This window comes from Eleutherodactylus coqui, chromosome 2, assembly GCF_035609145.1.
Source record: "Eleutherodactylus coqui strain aEleCoq1 chromosome 2, aEleCoq1.hap1, whole genome shotgun sequence".
Classification (NCBI taxonomy): Eukaryota; Metazoa; Chordata; class Amphibia; order Anura; family Eleutherodactylidae; genus Eleutherodactylus; species Eleutherodactylus coqui.
The window spans coordinates 145,010,046-145,027,491 of record NC_089838.1 but is presented as its reverse complement, the minus strand read 5'-3'; the positions used below and the strand labels follow the sequence as shown (position 1 = coordinate 145,027,491).

The 17,446-nt window shown below is 46.4% G+C and overlaps 2 protein-coding genes across 2 annotated transcripts in view; one reads left to right on the top strand and one right to left on the bottom strand.

The window, feature by feature from the left end:
- RPAP3 (RNA polymerase II associated protein 3) overlaps window positions 1–5,586 on the bottom strand; it is a 46,168-nt gene extending 40,582 nt beyond the window's left edge. The window contains exons 1-2 of the mRNA XM_066591709.1: window positions 5,422–5,586; window positions 1,740–1,905 (exon numbers count right to left, since the gene is read on the bottom strand). Coding sequence (XP_066447806.1) covers window positions 1,740–1,892 — 153 coding nt within the window. The 5' untranslated portion in view covers window positions 1,893–1,905; window positions 5,422–5,586. The remainder of the gene's footprint in view (window positions 1–1,739; window positions 1,906–5,421) is intronic.
- A 21-nt stretch (window positions 5,587–5,607) lies between these two features.
- LOC136611820 (mitochondrial inner membrane protease ATP23 homolog) lies at window positions 5,608–16,592 on the top strand. Its single transcript, XM_066591710.1, has 6 exons — window positions 5,608–5,840; window positions 6,082–6,127; window positions 7,431–7,512; window positions 8,958–9,095; window positions 10,400–10,483; window positions 16,149–16,592. The coding sequence occupies exons 1-6, from the start codon at window positions 5,741–5,743 to the stop codon at window positions 16,350–16,352; spliced, it is 654 nt and encodes a 217-aa protein (XP_066447807.1). The 5' UTR covers window positions 5,608–5,740; the 3' UTR covers window positions 16,353–16,592.
- Window positions 16,593–17,446: the final 854 nt, after the last annotated feature.

Below are 17,446 nucleotides of genomic sequence, written 5' to 3'. Positions count from 1 at the left end.
CTGCAATCGCCACCAAAACCATTCTGGTTTGGGGTGCAGATGTCCCTGGCACGGGTTCACTGGCTGGTCTAGGAGGCAGTCAGTTTGTGCAAAGTGGCTCCAGTTGTCCGCATGAAAATATGGTACAACAGCGGAACCATACCAAGTATGTCACAATGGTCGTGCTCTGATGACTAGGCTTCCCCCATAGAATCCAACATTGTAGCTGTATGTCCAGGGGTAAATTTTCCTAGCTGCATGTGTGCATACTGTAACGGCTGAGATCTACATTGGGTTAAGGTGGCAAGAAGCTGCCTAGGGCAGTTCTTACCTGGGTCCAGGGGTTACCCCTCAACCTGTGGAGCGCAGAAAATGGTGCCTAGGATGAGAGGTACTGGAAATTAGAGGTGGGATTGCTCACTAGTAGCAGAACTCCCATCCCCAGAAACGTGACACAACTAATCGAAGGCACGCTGAAAGTGACTGTCTATCAGTGGTGTGTGCATTGCCCGTGAAAAAGCCAACGGAACGCCTCTTCCTCACAAGGGCAGGCCGGGAAGGGGAGATGGCGGAAGTGCTAAGGTGACCAAAACAGCATGTGACCAAGGAAGCATGGGCAGGCTAGAAGGGAAGATGACAAAAAAAACGCAGGGAGGCCAGTAGGGAAGATGATCAGAGTAGTGCGCACACCGGAAGTGGAAATGCTCACTGTACCATCAAAATCTGATGCATGGTCGTTGTGACCAGGAGTGATCGAAACAATTGTTGGGTTTGAAGAAACGATAAAAATGCCCCATAGCACGGTGCAGCCCAAGAAAGCCACCCTAAGGGTGGTTTCACATGGGTGAGAATATTACACGATTTTCACCAAGTGCAAGAGTCAGCAAAAAAGCAGATTATGAAACCAATGTTTTACAATGGGTTCCTTCCCATTAGCGATGCTTTCACTGATGCGATGTTCAGAAAAATAAAATTGTGACATGCTCTATCTTTCTGCGATGTGCGATTTTTTTGGTCTCCCACGTTTCCCTATAGAGCCTTTTTTATCGCTTTTGCAATAAAAAAAATTGTGTGATTGTATCGTGGGCGGCAGTGATGCAAGATTATTCTAGAAAAAAAAAAAAAAGCATCGCAGAGGCTCAAAATCGCGGAAACAAAGATAAGATTTTCTTGTGGCAAAAAACGCTATTGCCCGTGTGAAACTAGCCTAAGAGAAATGCCCTCCAGCCATTAATTTGGAGTGCCAGTTGCACAATTCAGCTGGCATTTGTAAGTAATGGCATGGACACAGCTGAGTCCATGTCATCACTGTTCCGTGATACTATGATGTTACCTTAATAGTGCAGCACAGAAAGAAGTTATAATAAAACACAGTTTCTCCAACAAGAGTGCCAGCTGCACAGTACTGCTCCCTCCTCACAGCAGTGCCAGCCTGGAGGCCACACAGAATGGCATGGCAAACGACTTGTGGCCCCCCGGCTGCAGATTGAGCACTCCTGGTATAAAGGAAGTGTACAATAACCTGTAGGAAAAACTAAAGACAATTCATTTGTAAAACCCGACGGGTATCCATGGAGGGTTTTATAATGTCGTCCTAGTGCTTTACTCCTGCTGCCACCCTGTGATTGGGTAAGATACTGCTCTCAGAAGGACCACCTGATAGTTAGAAACTTCAAAATAAAGTTCACTTTAGAAAAAGGCGACTCCAGAAAAGTTTTGGGATATTTTAAGACATGGTGTCTTGTATTGTAGACACCTACCTCTTCACCTACACCCGCCTGTGTACTCAGCCTGGCATCCTGCTGCTTTATATCCTTCTCCCAGCTGTCCAGCTCCCTCATAAAGTCCTGCAGCTCCTCCGCGTTTTGCTTCATTTGTAACTGCAGTTCCAGTGCTTTGTTCGGAGAAGACATGGTGATGATGTGCCTTAAACATATAAATGTATACATGTCATATAGATTCATGTCTACCACCCAGCAGGACCGTCTAGAATCCAAACCCATCCCGCTACATTCCAATATCCGTACAACTGTACTACAGCTCCATCACTGCTCGGAGAACCTATGGAGCATGTCTTACGGGCAGGGCGGTGGTCGGCAGGGTGTTGGGATGTACATATATGTATATATAGAGCAGTCTGGCAACTGCCATGTTGAAGAGCGAGGGGAGCACTCTCCTCATGAATACACCAGAAAATATTTTCTGTCTGTCTGTTGACAGGTCAACTTCTAAAGGGTATATCAAAATATACAGATCACAGTGAGGGGCCGACCACTGGGGTCCCCGTATGAATGGGGTGGTGACTGTATATGTGTGCCACTGCTCCATTCGCTATTGAAAAGACTAGTAATTATTAGGAAATTATAGTACCAGTGTTGCTGGTGGCGCAATGCACCACACAGCTTTGCTACATGCACGTCACGCACACAACTGTGGTACATAGGCATGTGACAGACACACACAAATGTGCTACATGCCATGCGCCTGACAGACACAGCTCTGCTACATGACATGCCCATCACAGACACGGGTTTGCTACATGCCATGCGCCTGACAGACACAGCTCTGCTACATGGCATGCGCGGCACAGAAATAGCTCTGCTACATTATATGTGCGTGACAGACACAGCTCTGCTACATGACTTGCACATGACAGACACAGCTGTGCCACAGTACATGCACATGTTGCAAGCCCAATTCTGCTACATGACATGCGCGTCACAAACATAGCTGTGCTACATGACATACATCCATGCTGACTATACACATTACATGCCCGGCATATTAGAGAAACAGTCACTCGCAGCTCTACTATATTGATGCTGACTGCACACATAACTCCTGGTCATGTGATCCCTGGCTCCACGTACACATGTGATCACGCAACGCTGACATCATTACAGGTCCTGGTGATTTCGGTTGGCTTATCCAGTATACAGTACTACCAAACTCCAGAATGGCTCATCCCACAGCAGTAATGTCACCACAAGTCCTTCAGCCCGCCAGATCTCTGTGGTGGCGGTAGGTCGGTGTCCCCTGTCAGGACCGATGAGTTGTGTCTGACATAATAACGGCTTAGTTGTATTCTCAATGTGTTAGCACCAGCTATGAGGTCGGCAGGGGGCAGGGCATGAGAATCACTCACTCATTCACATACAGACAGACAAGTGGCCGTTAGTAGTTTGAAATGGAGTAGTGGCGTACATATGTGATCACTCCTTCATTCATGTTGGGACCTCTATTCTTGGGATTGCAGGGGGTCCCAGCAGTCAGATCCCCACCAATCATAGAGTTATCCCCTATTGGTACAACTGCTTTAAAAACTAAATGAAAACATTCATTAATAGCTGAATGAAAATCACGGCCGCAGGGCGACTGCAATTTTTTTGTATGGAGGAAAAGAAAATAGGTTTCAGCTTTCCTGGATTTTTTTCCCTAGGCAATAACTGAAGTCAAACTACGAGGACAATTTCCCGGTAACCGGCATGCAACTTTCGGCTTCAGGGATTCCACAGCGGAATTCTGCTGTGACCTTGGCTGGCAACCGCTTGTACATTCTCTTTTCTCTATTGTGAATGACCACATGCACAGTACTTTTTTTTTTTTTTAAATCTTTGTTTTCCCTGTACCCCATCACTAGGTGATGACGCGTGTACATGCAATGGCCTTACAATGCTAATAAGTGCCAAACAGAGTTCAAAATCCAGGCCAGCCTGAGGCTGTGGTAACACATGTAATACAGTAATGTGGGTAGGAATGGCTGGAGGATGGCAGAATTGGCAGAAGGTCGTGTTATGGCTTTTCGTGAATTGGTTAACTTAGCTCAAGGGGTGAGCGACACCGGGATGCCTGTGATGTCAAGCCAATGAATTCCTGGCTGGCAGGCAACTTTTAGGGTAGCCATACGCATTAGATGAAAGCTAGTTGAACCCACCAATTTTGGCGGTGTGGCTAATGATTATGGGATGTCCTGACCATCCTCTGCCGGCAGATGTTGGGAAGAAGGATCAGGCATGTTGGGTTGCATGATAACCATCCCTTTGCTCTCGCTGGAGATAAGTAGCAGCGTTCAGCCAGGTTCACACGCAGAGCCGGTTCCCACATCAGATTGCGTCCCCAACCCCAGATGGTGACCCTGCGTACCTGCTTTTGCTGTAATGCAGATGACCGCAGACGCGTGCTCTTGGCTCACGTGCAGTAATTTTTTTTTTTTTTTAAATATTTGCATTTTCCGCACCATTGCTAGGCGAGGACGCAGGTACCTGGAGTTTATACTCACTAATTGCGGATAGGCTGCGGGTTGGATGGCTTCCATTGACCAGTGACCGGCTTCAATGGAAGCCGCCCGCAGCAAAATAAAACACGCTGCGATTTTTCCTTCCCTCGCGGAAATCGCAATTTGTTTCCGTGAGTGTGAAGGAAAAAGCAGGTTTACATCGCATGGTTTGGAAGGTATTTGCTGCGGGTCCTCGGTGTGGAAGCCCGTCGCGGATTCTGCAGTGAAAATCCGTTGGTGCGAAGCTGGCCTTCAGCCGAGCCCAGCGTACATGAGGGCAGCTGGCAGGAGAACGAGGGCGCGCTGGCCACAGCTGATGTGACGGCACCTTTCGGATAGGTTCACACATAGTGGAAACGCTGCAGATTTCCTGCATCAAAACCTGCATTAGTGCGAATGCTGACTAGGAATCAGCTGAGTATCCGCTGCCCTCACCTCACAATACTTTGTGCTGCCAGCGGTAAGAGCGCTGCCAACACACTCCGTCAGCCATGTGATGAGGAAGTGGCATCACCCGAGCAGGGGCTGCGGGGTTGAGGGGTGTGCCTCCAGTGCGCAGCATTCCGCGGTGGGGGTAGCGCTGTAGATGCTGATATCAGCTGTGGATATGCGGATACACCGCTGACTTCTAGTCAGACTCTGCCGGTTAGGATACATTAATGCTACACATTGTATTGGGGAACCTGCAGTATTTCCGCTCCGTGTGAACACGGCCTTACAGAGGAGGACTGGCGGGAGCACAAGCACCGTCCCACCCGCAGGAGCGCTAGTTGTCCAGAGGGGAGTGACCTCTTACGGATGAAGGACCCCCGGTTACACGGCCGATAGGCGAACTAAAAACTAGGAGACTCCGACAAGTCAGCAACTCCATATTTGGGGTGATATGGCCCCGTGTAAAGCGCCACAAGTGTCCAGTCATGCTGGTAAGGGGCTCTTCCTGGACCTGGGCGGTTATAAACCCACAACACATGTAATAACAGGTATGCTCTTCTCCCTCTGGCAGCGGCTGTATCCATAGCATCAGGATGTGCTGTGTAATACATACACACGGGCCTCAGCACTGCCCGCCGCTTCCCACAGTCACCTGGCAGCAGAAGGCATGCTGGGTACTGCAGTACCTGAGCTCCGTACAGCAGCCGACATCGCTGCACATGACGGCTACTTACCTCCTGCTCCGCCGCTTCTCTACGCCCACTGAAACCCGGCATGCACCGCGCCTACGCGGTAACCATAGAGACTAGCGGCGCAACGTCCAACAGCGACCCCCCGCGATAAATTGCGTGTACTGCTCCCTTTCAGATAAGGCACACAGAGAACGCGCACTGTGGAAATGCAATCTGTAGATTTTGGCTTTGCCCTAAATAAAAATGGCTGACAGTGTCTCTGCGTACCCGATAACGTCAAGGCGTGTCGTCAGGGCATGGCAAGATGGCAGCTTCCTGTGCAAGTTCAGATGGGTTCATACGGTGAGAGGGGGACGGACGGATGGAGGAGGACAGGTCGGCGCATGGAGTACATGACTGCTCCGAGAACAGCGGAGCACACCGGGAGTGCCGCAGGAGGCTACGGAGCGCCATGGAGACGAGTACGTGCGCTGTGTTGTGTCTGGGTACATGTGTGACACTCTCTAAATGAAATCTGCCTCGGTTGCCCATAGCAACCTATCAACGCGCAGCTTTCATTTTACCTCAGCAGTGTAAGCGATGAAAGCTGCGCTGTGATTGGTTGCTATGGGTAATTGAGGCAGATTTTCTCTTGGACAGCTGTCATAAGTCCCCCAATTCTGCTGAGCCCCCTGCTGACTGTCACTCTGTACTGTCCCCCAGGTCCGTACGCGCAGCTTCTCCTACACGCCATGAAACGCTCTGGCTGGTAAGTGGCGGTCTTCACCGCTGTAATGTTGCCATTGTCTGCAGTTTGTAGTCGTCAGAGGGCTAAGCGTACAGGACTAGAAGGACATGGCTGCTCACTTATGTATACAGTGCCACGCTTGCCCTCAGGTTGTGTCTGGTATTGCAGCTCAGCCCCATAGTAGTGAATGGGCTGAAGCTGTAATATCATGTAGGACTGGTGGACAAGTGTGGTGCTCTTCTCCTAACCATGGACAACCCCTTTAACTGTGAGGGGTACACTGGGACATAAAATGCCTTATTAAAGGGGTTTACCATATTACTATTGATGACCTCTCCTCAGGATAGGTAGTCAGCGGGGTCCACTAATCAGTTGATCCTCAGGCCCACTGGCAGTGCCGGGGTCAGGACTAGAATGGGAGTGAAGCCACCTTTTACACTGCCTGCTGACCACCGATGCACATGTCCAGCCCTGCGGCACTGAAAGTGGGCCGGGCGATCAGTTGATCGGCAGGGGTCTCAAGCAGCAGACCCCCACTGATCTACTATTGATGACCTGTCATCAGCAGGAAAACCCATTTAACCCTTTCCTGATGTCCCACCATACATGGGGGATGGAAAAAGGAAAACGTAAACGGGACGGGGTTAAATAGATTGGTCTGCAGACTACTATCGCCTATCCACAAGGTAAATGTCTGATCGCTGTGGACAACTGCTGTTAGCACAACCATTTGTGGGAGCGGGCTGCTGAGCCACGTGGGCACGCATCAGCGGTGGGGCATCAGCATTTCTATCTACGGACGGGTGAAGATGGCCAAGTACAGCTCTAGTAACTGAAGGGAAAACTTACTAAATCTGGCATTTCCAATGCCGGTCTTAGTATAATTTTCCACGGAGCGTGTAATACACACGCTGCTTCATCTGTACATAGAAATGTACGCCATGTTGGACCTGGCATGATTTACGCCAGTTTCTGGTATAACTCTGTACATACGGTGGGTCCCGTCTACCTTTCACAAAAGTGATGAAGCTGGCACAAAAAGCTGAAAAAACTCAAATTTTTGCAGAAATCCCCATTTGCACCAAAACTTGCGACTTTTTTTAGACCAGAAAGTGGTGTAAAAAGCACTATGAATGTCCCCTTAAGATTGTCGCCATGCTGCTGCCAGGTCCTGTCCGCTAAATCCATCTCCCATTTCTTACCATTTTTAAAAATAAGTAAACCATTACAAATTTTAGGACAGGAATGGCATGCACCAAAATGTGTGACTTTATGTAAAAATAATAGCACAAATCTCTGATAAACTGCCTAAATTGTTTCTCAGCACAGTCTCCAGAGACCGCCATTTTTCTTGTGAGGACTGTGATGGATCTGTAAGCGGAGGCTTTGATGCGGAGACATCTGAAGTAAGTGATCACCTTTTATATTAAAATGTGCCCCCACGCTTCTGTTCTCTGTGAGGGCAGGATATGATGGTGACGGGCCTGCTGGATGTAGTGAGATCTGATGGATGTGTCTGGGAAGTAGTTGGTCAGAAGCACATACTTTATCAGTAGTAATACACATATGCAGGACTACAAGAAGTAGTCCTTCTTACTCATGAGCTGTGGGCCCTCCGGCTATTGATTGCCAGCGGTCTCCCTATGCATAGTAATAGGGAGATAGCCGAAGAATATGGTTGGCTGAGCTAGCACTGTGGGCAGGCGCTGCTGCAGCTCATGGACACTTAGGACTACTTCCTGTAGTCCTCTGTGTGCAGCTACTGATACAATGTAAGTTTCTGACCAGCTAATCCACAGATACATAAACAGACACATCGCTGTTATCGGCGTACCTGTTGCTAACGTATCCTCCACTCAGACAGCCCAGCATAAAGGTAATGGCAGAAGGCCTTTTAAGGAGAATGTGTCATGTCCTTTGCAGCCATGGCCCAACTGACTCTACTGCAGCTTATTGTTTGTCTGTCCCTCCACCGTTCCCAATTAATTAAATCGAAGGCCTCCTCAGGCTGGATTCACACGAACATATATCGGCTGGGTTTTCACGCCGAGCTGATATACGTCGTCCTCATCTGCAGGGGGGGGAGGATGGAAGAGCCAGGAGCAGGAACTGAGCTCCCGCCCCCTCTCTGCTTCCTCTCCGCCCCTCTGCACTATTTGTGGAGGTGGGTAGGGCTCTTCCATTCTCTCTCCCCCCCCCCCCCCCCCCCGCAGATGAGGACGACGTATATCGGCTCGGCGTGAAAACCAAGCCGATATATGTTCGTGTGAATCCAGCCCAATTTTGCAATGTTAATTGATAGCACCAGGGACTAATTAGGCTGGCCCGCCTACCTATTAGAATGCCCCGCCTGTTCAAATATAGTGCAGGCGTCTTCCTTGTCCATATGAACAGGGCCGGCAGCGGGGCAGAGAAGAGCAATTAGCAAGGATCCGCTTGCCAGAGAATGGGATCGGGCTCCATTTGGAGTGCAATCCTGTCTTCCTCTGGTGAGTATGATTACGTCACGCTCATGTGAAGGAGACCTAACGTCATCAGTTTGTGGTCAGTGGCGGAGACCGCCCACTTGACAGATTCAAAGTGCCAGCAGCCAAATCTAATGTAGATTAGTGAAGGAGAATGGGGGGAAGCAGAGACGAAAGACAAGTGGAAACAGTCAGCAGGGCTGTGGTTGTAAAGCTATGTAGTTGACCTGAGGATGTGGCCGGTTGTCTGCTATTGGAGTGTAGGGTGTTTCAGAGTAAGACTAGTCCTGATGAGAGATTTGCTGTGAAATGTGAAGATACTGTTAATTTTTAGGTGAAACGTCAGCTCTCCAAATAACCCATTTTTCTCTTTGTCTTCCTTGTAGATTGTGTTGTGTCAGAACAACATCCACAGTCAGTCACACATGGACCGCGTGGTGACACACGAGCTGATCCATGCGTTTGACCACTGCCGCGCACATGTTGATTGGTTTAATAATGTTCGCCATTTAGCGTGCTCGGAGGTAAGCCTATCGCAGACCACTATCTTCCTGAATGTATGTGCACTGCTCCGGGGTCAGGCAGGGTCTACTGCACGCTCCACAGTGGGACAATCTGGCCATGTAGCTGCATTAAACCAATCATGCTGGAATCGCTGCGACATGTTTGTTTCTGATATCTTGGAGGCCGGTTACATAGGTGATTTCTGTAAACCGGGGAACAAGATTGGGGTCAGGGTAAAACTCCTGGCATTGCCCACAGCCCGTCAGTGAGCTAGTGCTGGCGCAGTCTGACTGTGGAGAGATTACGGTTACGGGCGACTAAAAGGTTGTGAGTTGCATCTGGGAATCTCGGGCGCCTTGGTCAGCGCATGCACATCCCACCCGTGTGTTGTCCGATGTGCGGGAGTCTGTACGTTCACACGTGCTATTCTCACCCGAAAATTAGACAAGAATGGGACATCCTGCATTTTTTATTTTTTACTTGGATTATTCAACTGAGTTAAAAAAAAAAAAAAAAAACTTGCATTCATTCATACAAAATCAGACAGAAATGTCGTTGTGTGCAAGTAGCCTAACGCATCGATTGCAGCAACATTACAGAAGATCTGTTCCTTATATTGGGGAGGTCCACCCAAAACCTAAAATACTAAAGTGACAAATTACATGTCCACACTTCCTGTTGTTGCTGTCACTTTTTCACAAGTACGATAATGGTTCATATCATGGGAAATGTGCTTGGCCATCTTTTTGATTTCAGTAGATAAGCTTAGCGAACTGGGCAGAACCTCGTGGGCAGTTTGAAGGGTCAATAATGTCTGCTCTCACCTCAACACTTCTATCCAATGTGAAGACGTCTCAGCAACTGTACAAGTCTCGGGGAGTCTGAGGCAGGAGTCCTTCTAATTAGCCATAGACCTGTGCACATGACTCAGGTGCTGACGATGCCAGAGTACATTAGCGTCTGTCCGCACACAATGGAAGTTTGAGTGCAAAGGTGCAATTACACTTTAAGAGACAGAGTTATGAAACTGCCTAAAAGAATAGCTATCTTAGTGGCCTCTAGCAACCAATGTGCAGCTGTCATTATGTATTTGGCTCTAGTAAAATGAAAGCTGCGCTTTGATTGGTTACCAAGGGCAGCCAAGATGGATTTTCTTTTAGACAGTTTTATAAATCAGCCCCTCTGATTACTGCCATGGTGAGCTGACCATAGAGATGGCAATGGGGGAGAGTTTCAAAACTGGAGGCTCCTCTCCAAGCTTGATAGATAGTATGTCTGTTTGTACTAAAACTACTACTGTTCCCTATCTTGTCTTCTGTTGTAGATCAGAGCTGCGAATCTCAGTGGAGACTGCGCACTTACTAATGAAATCAGCCGATTTAATTTTGGCTTGAAACAACATCATCAGGTAGGTCCTACTAGTTTGTTGGCATCTGTAGTGCTGCTAAACACTATAGGAATGGAGCTTTTCTATTAAAAGAACACAAATTGTAGACGTACAGTAAAGGATGACCTTAAACCAGTGATGGCGGGGCTTATCACGACGTATGATTTTTTTACCCCCGTCGTTCTAAAAAACAACAGGGCTGCTTCAAAAATAGACAGAGTGCAGATTTTGACTGCTTTTTGGATGCAGAAAAACTGCAGAACGTCCTCAGGGGAACTTTCTGTGGAAAATTCTGCACAATTTCTGCATCCAAAAAGCAGTCAAAATCTGCACGCTGTCTATTTTAAAACAGCCCTGCCCATTTCTGCCACATGTAAACATACCCCAGCGGTAATAGTGACCCCCACCTCCCAGCTGCACCAGGATACTAGTGACACCCCACAGCGGTCCGCCGCGCAGTACTGACACCCCACAGCGGTCCGCCGCGCAGTACTGACACCCCACAGCAATAGAGTCACCCCACAGCGTACCCCCAGTCTGTGCTGCAGCCGCTCTGTGTCCTGCTCTCCAGCTGCCACCGCCGCTCCCTCCACTGGCAGTGGCTGTGCGCATGCCGCCAGCACTCTGTCTCCTGCTGCCGACGCCGCTCCCTTCAGCGTCCCTGCTTGGTCTGCCGCTGCTCTCCCTGCTCGGTGCGCCGCTGCTCTCCCTGTTCGGTCCCCCGCCGACGCTTCCCCTGGTAAGGCCACACACGCCCCCAGCCTATCGGAAGCTGGGGGTGTTACAACATGTCAAACCCCTGTATTATGTCGCCACCCTTAACTTCTGGTGGTGACAATACAAGATTACCGGGGAGCCACGACCCCTGCTGGTACTCATAAGTGGTGAGCGGCCGATGGCGGCGCGTGCCAGCAGGGAGGGCTCTGCGTGCCACCTCTGGCACGCGTGCCATAGGTTCGCCACCACTGCCTTAAACCTTAGATGTGTTCAGTTTTCAGCTGAGGTAATAGAGCTTTTGCCAGGGGAGTAGGAGTTAAAGGGGCTATCCACTTTTGCAAACCCATCTCATAGACCTCTTGGGGAATTGTAAGTTAAGGATCCTGAACAAGAGGACACCCCTCTTATTTTTTAGGCCAAAGAAGAGCTTACGAAGAGCATCTCTCTCTGGTGGACCAGTCCTGTCCTACATTAAACAGACAAACCATTGATTTCCATGTACACTACAGATTTCTTCTATAGTGCTGCTACAAAGAGAACTGAACACTTATCACTGGCATGTCCTCAATGTGTGGCAGTGTTTATTGGGTGCAACTTGCAGTAAGCTATTCACTGGAATGATCCCTTAAAATTTTACTTTTATTTAATTAATTAAAATATGGTGCCCCATACACATAACGAGAAAGACAAGACAACATAAAGAAGGTTATGGATTGCTGGTTATGTGCCTCTATGGATGTGCAGGCAACTTGATTTATCAATCAACCAGATCCAAATATCACTAAGAAAATACTGGCAGTTTAGAGAAGCCAGATTCCAAACTTCTAAGGGTTAGGAAAAGTCCATTTACAAGTTTCGTATTTATAGAGATACAGATTTACTAGCAAAATACTGGCAGTTTAGAATTGCCAGCCTATAGACTACTAAGGGTAAAGCGAGTCTGTTAGTAAGTTTCGTATTCTAGAGATTCTGGTTCAAATGCAGGTTCAACGCGTTTCTGTCAGTTGTATGACTCATCAGGAACCAATTATTTATGCGGTAAGTAATGGATATTACTATGAACAAAGTAGTGCAATAAGAATATACGTGTTGTTTTTCTCAAAATTATTTGTCGCACTAACCCCAAAGAAAATATAATGAACTAGCAATAGGATGCTGATGTATCCTTCCCTTTAAGCTACAATAGGAGATGAGGCCTGGAGTTAGACACACTTTAGATCAAGGTAGTGGTCTAATCCTATGAGGTAAGAGCCCCAAAGAGTACACTAATTCCTTCAGTACTCTACAGAGAACTAAGGCCCCGCACTAAGACCTAATAAAAGTCCAAAAAATCTCCTATAAATCCCTGCCTAACTCTATAGAAATAGCCTCAAAAAAGATTGAAAGAGCCTAGATACTCCAATGTGAGCATAAGGCAAAGGATAAGAGGTCTGTTCTAGAGATAATAGCACTAATAGAGTAAGATAGTAGCCCTATTAAAATGCTAGGCGCAAAAGCCCCTTAGAGAGGTAGAGATATAAAGTGTAGCAGTATCTCTAGCCCTGATGGTGGACTAGAGATGAATGAAGGTAGAGGGTGAGGTGTCCATTAAATAGCACCTAATGGACTACGCCCCTAATGGGTGTGCAATTAATTGACCAATGAAATTAAATGGAGGCCTTAACTATCGCTGTCACATTGGGAGCGATAGAGAATGGGCAAAACACAGTCTTAAAGGAAGAATGTACATGTTCCTTACCTATTGGTAATACTGCTACTAGTAGCTGGCATAGCGATCGCCCGTTATGGGCTAAATCTGTGCAGATTGATTAGATTGTATGCATAGCTTACAATGTGGTACCGTCAGCTTGCCATTCCGTGTGACGTGGTGACGCGGCGAGGCGCTCGTTGCTATGGGGATATCCCCTCTTTTTTGAGGCTATTTCTATAGAGTTAGGCAGGGATTTATAGGAGATTTTTTGGACTTTTATTAGGTCTTAGTGCGGGGCCTTAGTTCTCTGTAGAGTACTGAAGGAATTAGTGTACTCTTTGGGGCTCTTACCTCATAGGATTAGACCACTACCTTGATCTAAAGTGTGTCTAACTCCAGGCCTCATCTCCTATTGTAGCTTAAAGGGAAGGATACATCAGCATCCTATTGCTAGTTCATTATATTTTCTTTGGGGTTAGTGCGACAAATAATTTTGAGAAAAACAACACGTATATTCTTATTGCACTACTTTGTTCATAGTAATATCCATTACTTACCGCATAAATAATTGGTTCCTGATGAGTCCTACAACTGACAGAAACGCGTTGAACCTGCATTTGAACCAGAATCTCTAGAATACGAAACTTACTAACAGACTCGCTTTACCCTTAGTAGTCTATAGGCTGGCAATTCTAAACTGCCAGTATTTTGCTAGTAAACCTGTATCTCTATAAATACGAAACTTGTAAATGGACTTTTCCTAACCCTTAGAAGTTTGGAATCTGGCTTCTCTAAACTGCCAGTATTTTCTTAGTGATATTTGGATCTGGTTGATTGATAAATCAAGTTGCCTGCACATCCATAGAGGCACATAACCAGCAATCCATATCCTTCTTTATGTTGTCTTGTCTTTCTCGTTATGTGTATGGGGCACCATATTTTAATTAATTAAATAAAAGTTAAATTTTAAGGGATCATTCCAGTGAATATATTCCATTTTCTTTATTGGTCCTCCTGCCTCAGTGATTCAACTTGCAGTAAGCTAGTGTACACCTCGCCTTAATCAAACCTCAGTAGTTTGTGTTTTTTTTCCCCCGGAAGATTTCAAGTGACAGCTCAGTGCTCTGCACATTTCAGCACTAGAGCTGTACACGAAAATCTTCCAGTGTTTAACTGCATGGTTAGTGCAGCAATCCCCAGAGATTTTCTGGGCGTGCCACTAAAGGGGGTCCTGCCCTCTGCAGCTCTGCTTTAATGCCAATCCTTGTTCATGTTGCCTCTGCAACCAATCACTAGCCTCAGCGGGCATACAGTATGTGCATAATGGCATGTAACTATTGGGGCCAGTGATTGGCTATAGTAGTCACTTGAATAATGAATAGCAAATGATTGCTGCTGAGCTTCAAGCGCCAGACTACTACAGTGGTACAATAGAAGTGGGCCAAGAGGTGAGGTTTTTTTTAGCCACTTATCTGCCCCCTAAGATATTTTAAATCTCGGAAAACCCCTTTTGAAGCAATCCTCTGGTTTTGGGGGAAAAGTACCTGCAGTTCCAGGTCCCGGTATTGGTCAACGCAATCTTCAGACTACCCAATTCCTACAGTGCATTCGTAGTGTTGGACTTCTAATGCACTATACCTGTTATCTGATTGGCCATAGCTGCTCATGTGATCAGTAGTAGCCAATCAGAGAGCAGTGCACAGTGTGCATTGAGGGAGTTAGAAAATTGCTTAAGCCATTTTAGACAGCTGAAAATGGGGCCTGAAACCAGTAGATCGGATGGGTGACATTGAAGAGCAATGACACGTAATGTACCACTTCTGTTTTTAACCACTTCTACCTTCTCCTTATGGGGTGACACAATGCTCAATGAGCGCTATGTACTTGAAAGTGGAAGTGTTTGTTTTTTTCATTATGCGAGCCAGCGGTCACGTGATTACCAGGATCCGCTGGCACAGCAGATCTGCAGGGTCCCAGCAGACCCTGATCAGCTCTGCCAGTGACTATTGTCTTTACAGGGGATGTTTGGGATGTTATGGATGCCCCAGCTACAGGGGAAAAATGTGTGTAATAATCAAAAAAAAAAAGTGAATGTCCCCCAGAGGTCTTACATGATTTGATGGGGGACACAGATGGTAAGAAAAATAGTTACAAAATAAAATCAGAAAAAAACTACAGAATAAAACGAAAAAATACATATATAAAAAAGAAAATACCATACATATTATATATCAAAACATGAGGAACACACTCCCTTACCTTATTTTAGCGTAAATATGCTATTTAAAAAAGACAACTATAAATGTTTAAAGCAATTTTTTTTTTTGCTTTTTACCCCCAATAAAAAAAAAAAAAAAAAACAGGAAAAAAAGTCAGTGAAAAAGATATTTAAAAAAAATAGCCCTACATGTCATAGTGAAAAAAGACGCAGCAAAAATAATTTTGGCAGCTGAAGGAAAAAAAAAATAGGGCAGTAAAACCACCACATGGGTAAAATCCCTAACAAAGTGTCTGGTCCTTAAAGGGGTTGTCCCGCGATGACAAGTTAAACACTTCTGTATGGCCATATTAATGCACTTTGTAATATACATCGTGCATTAAATATATGCCATACAGAAGTTATATACTCACCTTCCCTGCGCTGGCATCCTTGTCTCCCTGGTGCCGTCTAATTTCAGCGTCTAATCGCCCGATTAGACGCGCTTGCGCAGAAGGGTCTTCTCCCTTCTGGTCGGTCCGGGCACGAGCGGCGTTCTGGCTCCGCCCCCTTCTACGCATCATCGCGTAGCTCTGCCCCGTCATGTGTGCCGATTCCAGCCAATCAGCAGGCTGGAATCGGCAATGGACTGCACAGAGCCCACGGTGCACCATGGGAGAAGACCTGCGGTGCATCGTGGGTGAAGATCCCGGCGGCCATCTTGGAGGAAAAGAAGGAAGAAGTTGCAGAGAGGGGATTCGGGTAAGTAAAATTTTTTTTTTTTTAATTTCAACACATCCCTTGGGTTTGACCCCCCCCCCCCCCCCGTTCAGCGCAGGACAAACCCAAGGGATGTGTTGAAATAAAAAAAAAAAATTTTTACTTACCCGAATCCCTTCTCTGCAACTTCTTCCTTCTTTTCCTATGCAAAAAAAAAAAAAAAACGTTTCGGCGCGGGACAACCCCTTTAAGGTACAAAACAGCCTGGTCCCTACAGGGTTGATTAAACATGTTGCTGTTGATACAAGAAATCTGATTGTGATTTTTGCTACAAAACTGACTCTTCCTTCTTTCCCTCCCAGGACTGTGTCAGAGACCGTGCTCTCCGCTCTATATTGGCCGTCAGACACATCAGCCGGGAGGCAGCAGCAAAGGCCGTAGATAATGTGTTTGACTCATGTTTTAATGACCTCGAACCATTTGGTCGAATCCCCCATTGTAAAAGGGATGCTGACATGGCATACAGCGAATTTAAGAACCGAGGAAGATATTATGCAAACTTTTGAACTACAAAAATGACATATAAATCAGGTTTCAAATGAATTCTTGCTTTGACAGTGATTGTGAATCGGGACTACAAACCTCAAATCCAAAATCTATTTATTTATTTTTTTTTCAGTGCAGAAAATCCTCAGTACTTCTAATGGAATGTTTTCAGCTACGTCTCTTGTCGTCTTTTTTATTTTTATATTTAATTCTGTGATTTCGAAGAATGATTTGCTTCAAATATATTGTGTTGTACTCTTTATCCTAAAGATTGTTTGTGATTGCTTCCGCATTAGTCAGCATGGGCCATGCACATGGGTTAGAAATACCTAAAGGGGGTTGGATTTGTTCACTTCTAACTATGGTAATACAGTGGCACCCAAAGCCACGAGCCACTTGGCACCAAAGGAATACAAATAGCATATTGCACTACACTTGTTTCCTTTAAATTAAAGGCGTTCAGTCAAAAATTGGCCAACAGCGGGAAATATAAATAATGTGATAGCACCATTACTTACCTGTTAAATGCCCTGTACTTCCTGCAGCATAGTCAACACCAGTCTTTGTTGGCTGCAGTTGTGTGTGTGCGCGTCTGTATGTGTATAATTAGCCAAAAATAGGACTAAATTACAAAAGTTAGATTTTTTGCCATGTGCCCGTCACGCCAACTTGTGAGTTGCAATGCAACCGCTTTTGACTTTGCCAGATTACAAGGCTACACTGCAATCTTTGGACGTGTGATCCCTGTAACAGCCACAGTTGCCATGTAGCCCTAGCCTTAAAGAGCTTGTCTCCTCACAGATACCCCTTTCCTGTACTGTGCCATAATTGTATAGCAGGGGAAAGGGGCAGCTCCTGCACCATGCAAAGTCAGCAGCTTCACTCTTTCTATGTGCACACCTCCCATAGAAATTAATTGGATAATTGTGCAGAAAGATTTCAGCTGCTGCCATGCATGAACTTCGTGAGGACACAGCGCTGGAGCCTTTACTTTTTCCCCTTATAGTGTGTATATCTGATTCTTCATCCTATTGGGACTGGTGGAAGAAGCTGGTGTGCTGTAGTCTGTACACAGAAAACTGTAGAGACTCTGCTCTCTGTTACACAGACATAA

Excerpts from the sequence above, each read along its gene's own strand:
- LOC136611820 (XM_066591710.1), top strand. The coding sequence starts at position 5,741 with ATGGAGGAGGACAGGTCGGCGCATGGAGTACATGACTGCTCCGAGAAC. Across the intron at positions 5,841-6,081 it reads ACGGAGCGCCATGGAGACGA|GTCCGTACGCGCAGCTTCTC; the intron begins GTACGTGCGCTG and ends ACTGTCCCCCAG. Across the intron at positions 6,128-7,430 it reads GCCATGAAACGCTCTGGCTG|CACAGTCTCCAGAGACCGCC; the intron begins GTAAGTGGCGGT and ends ATTGTTTCTCAG.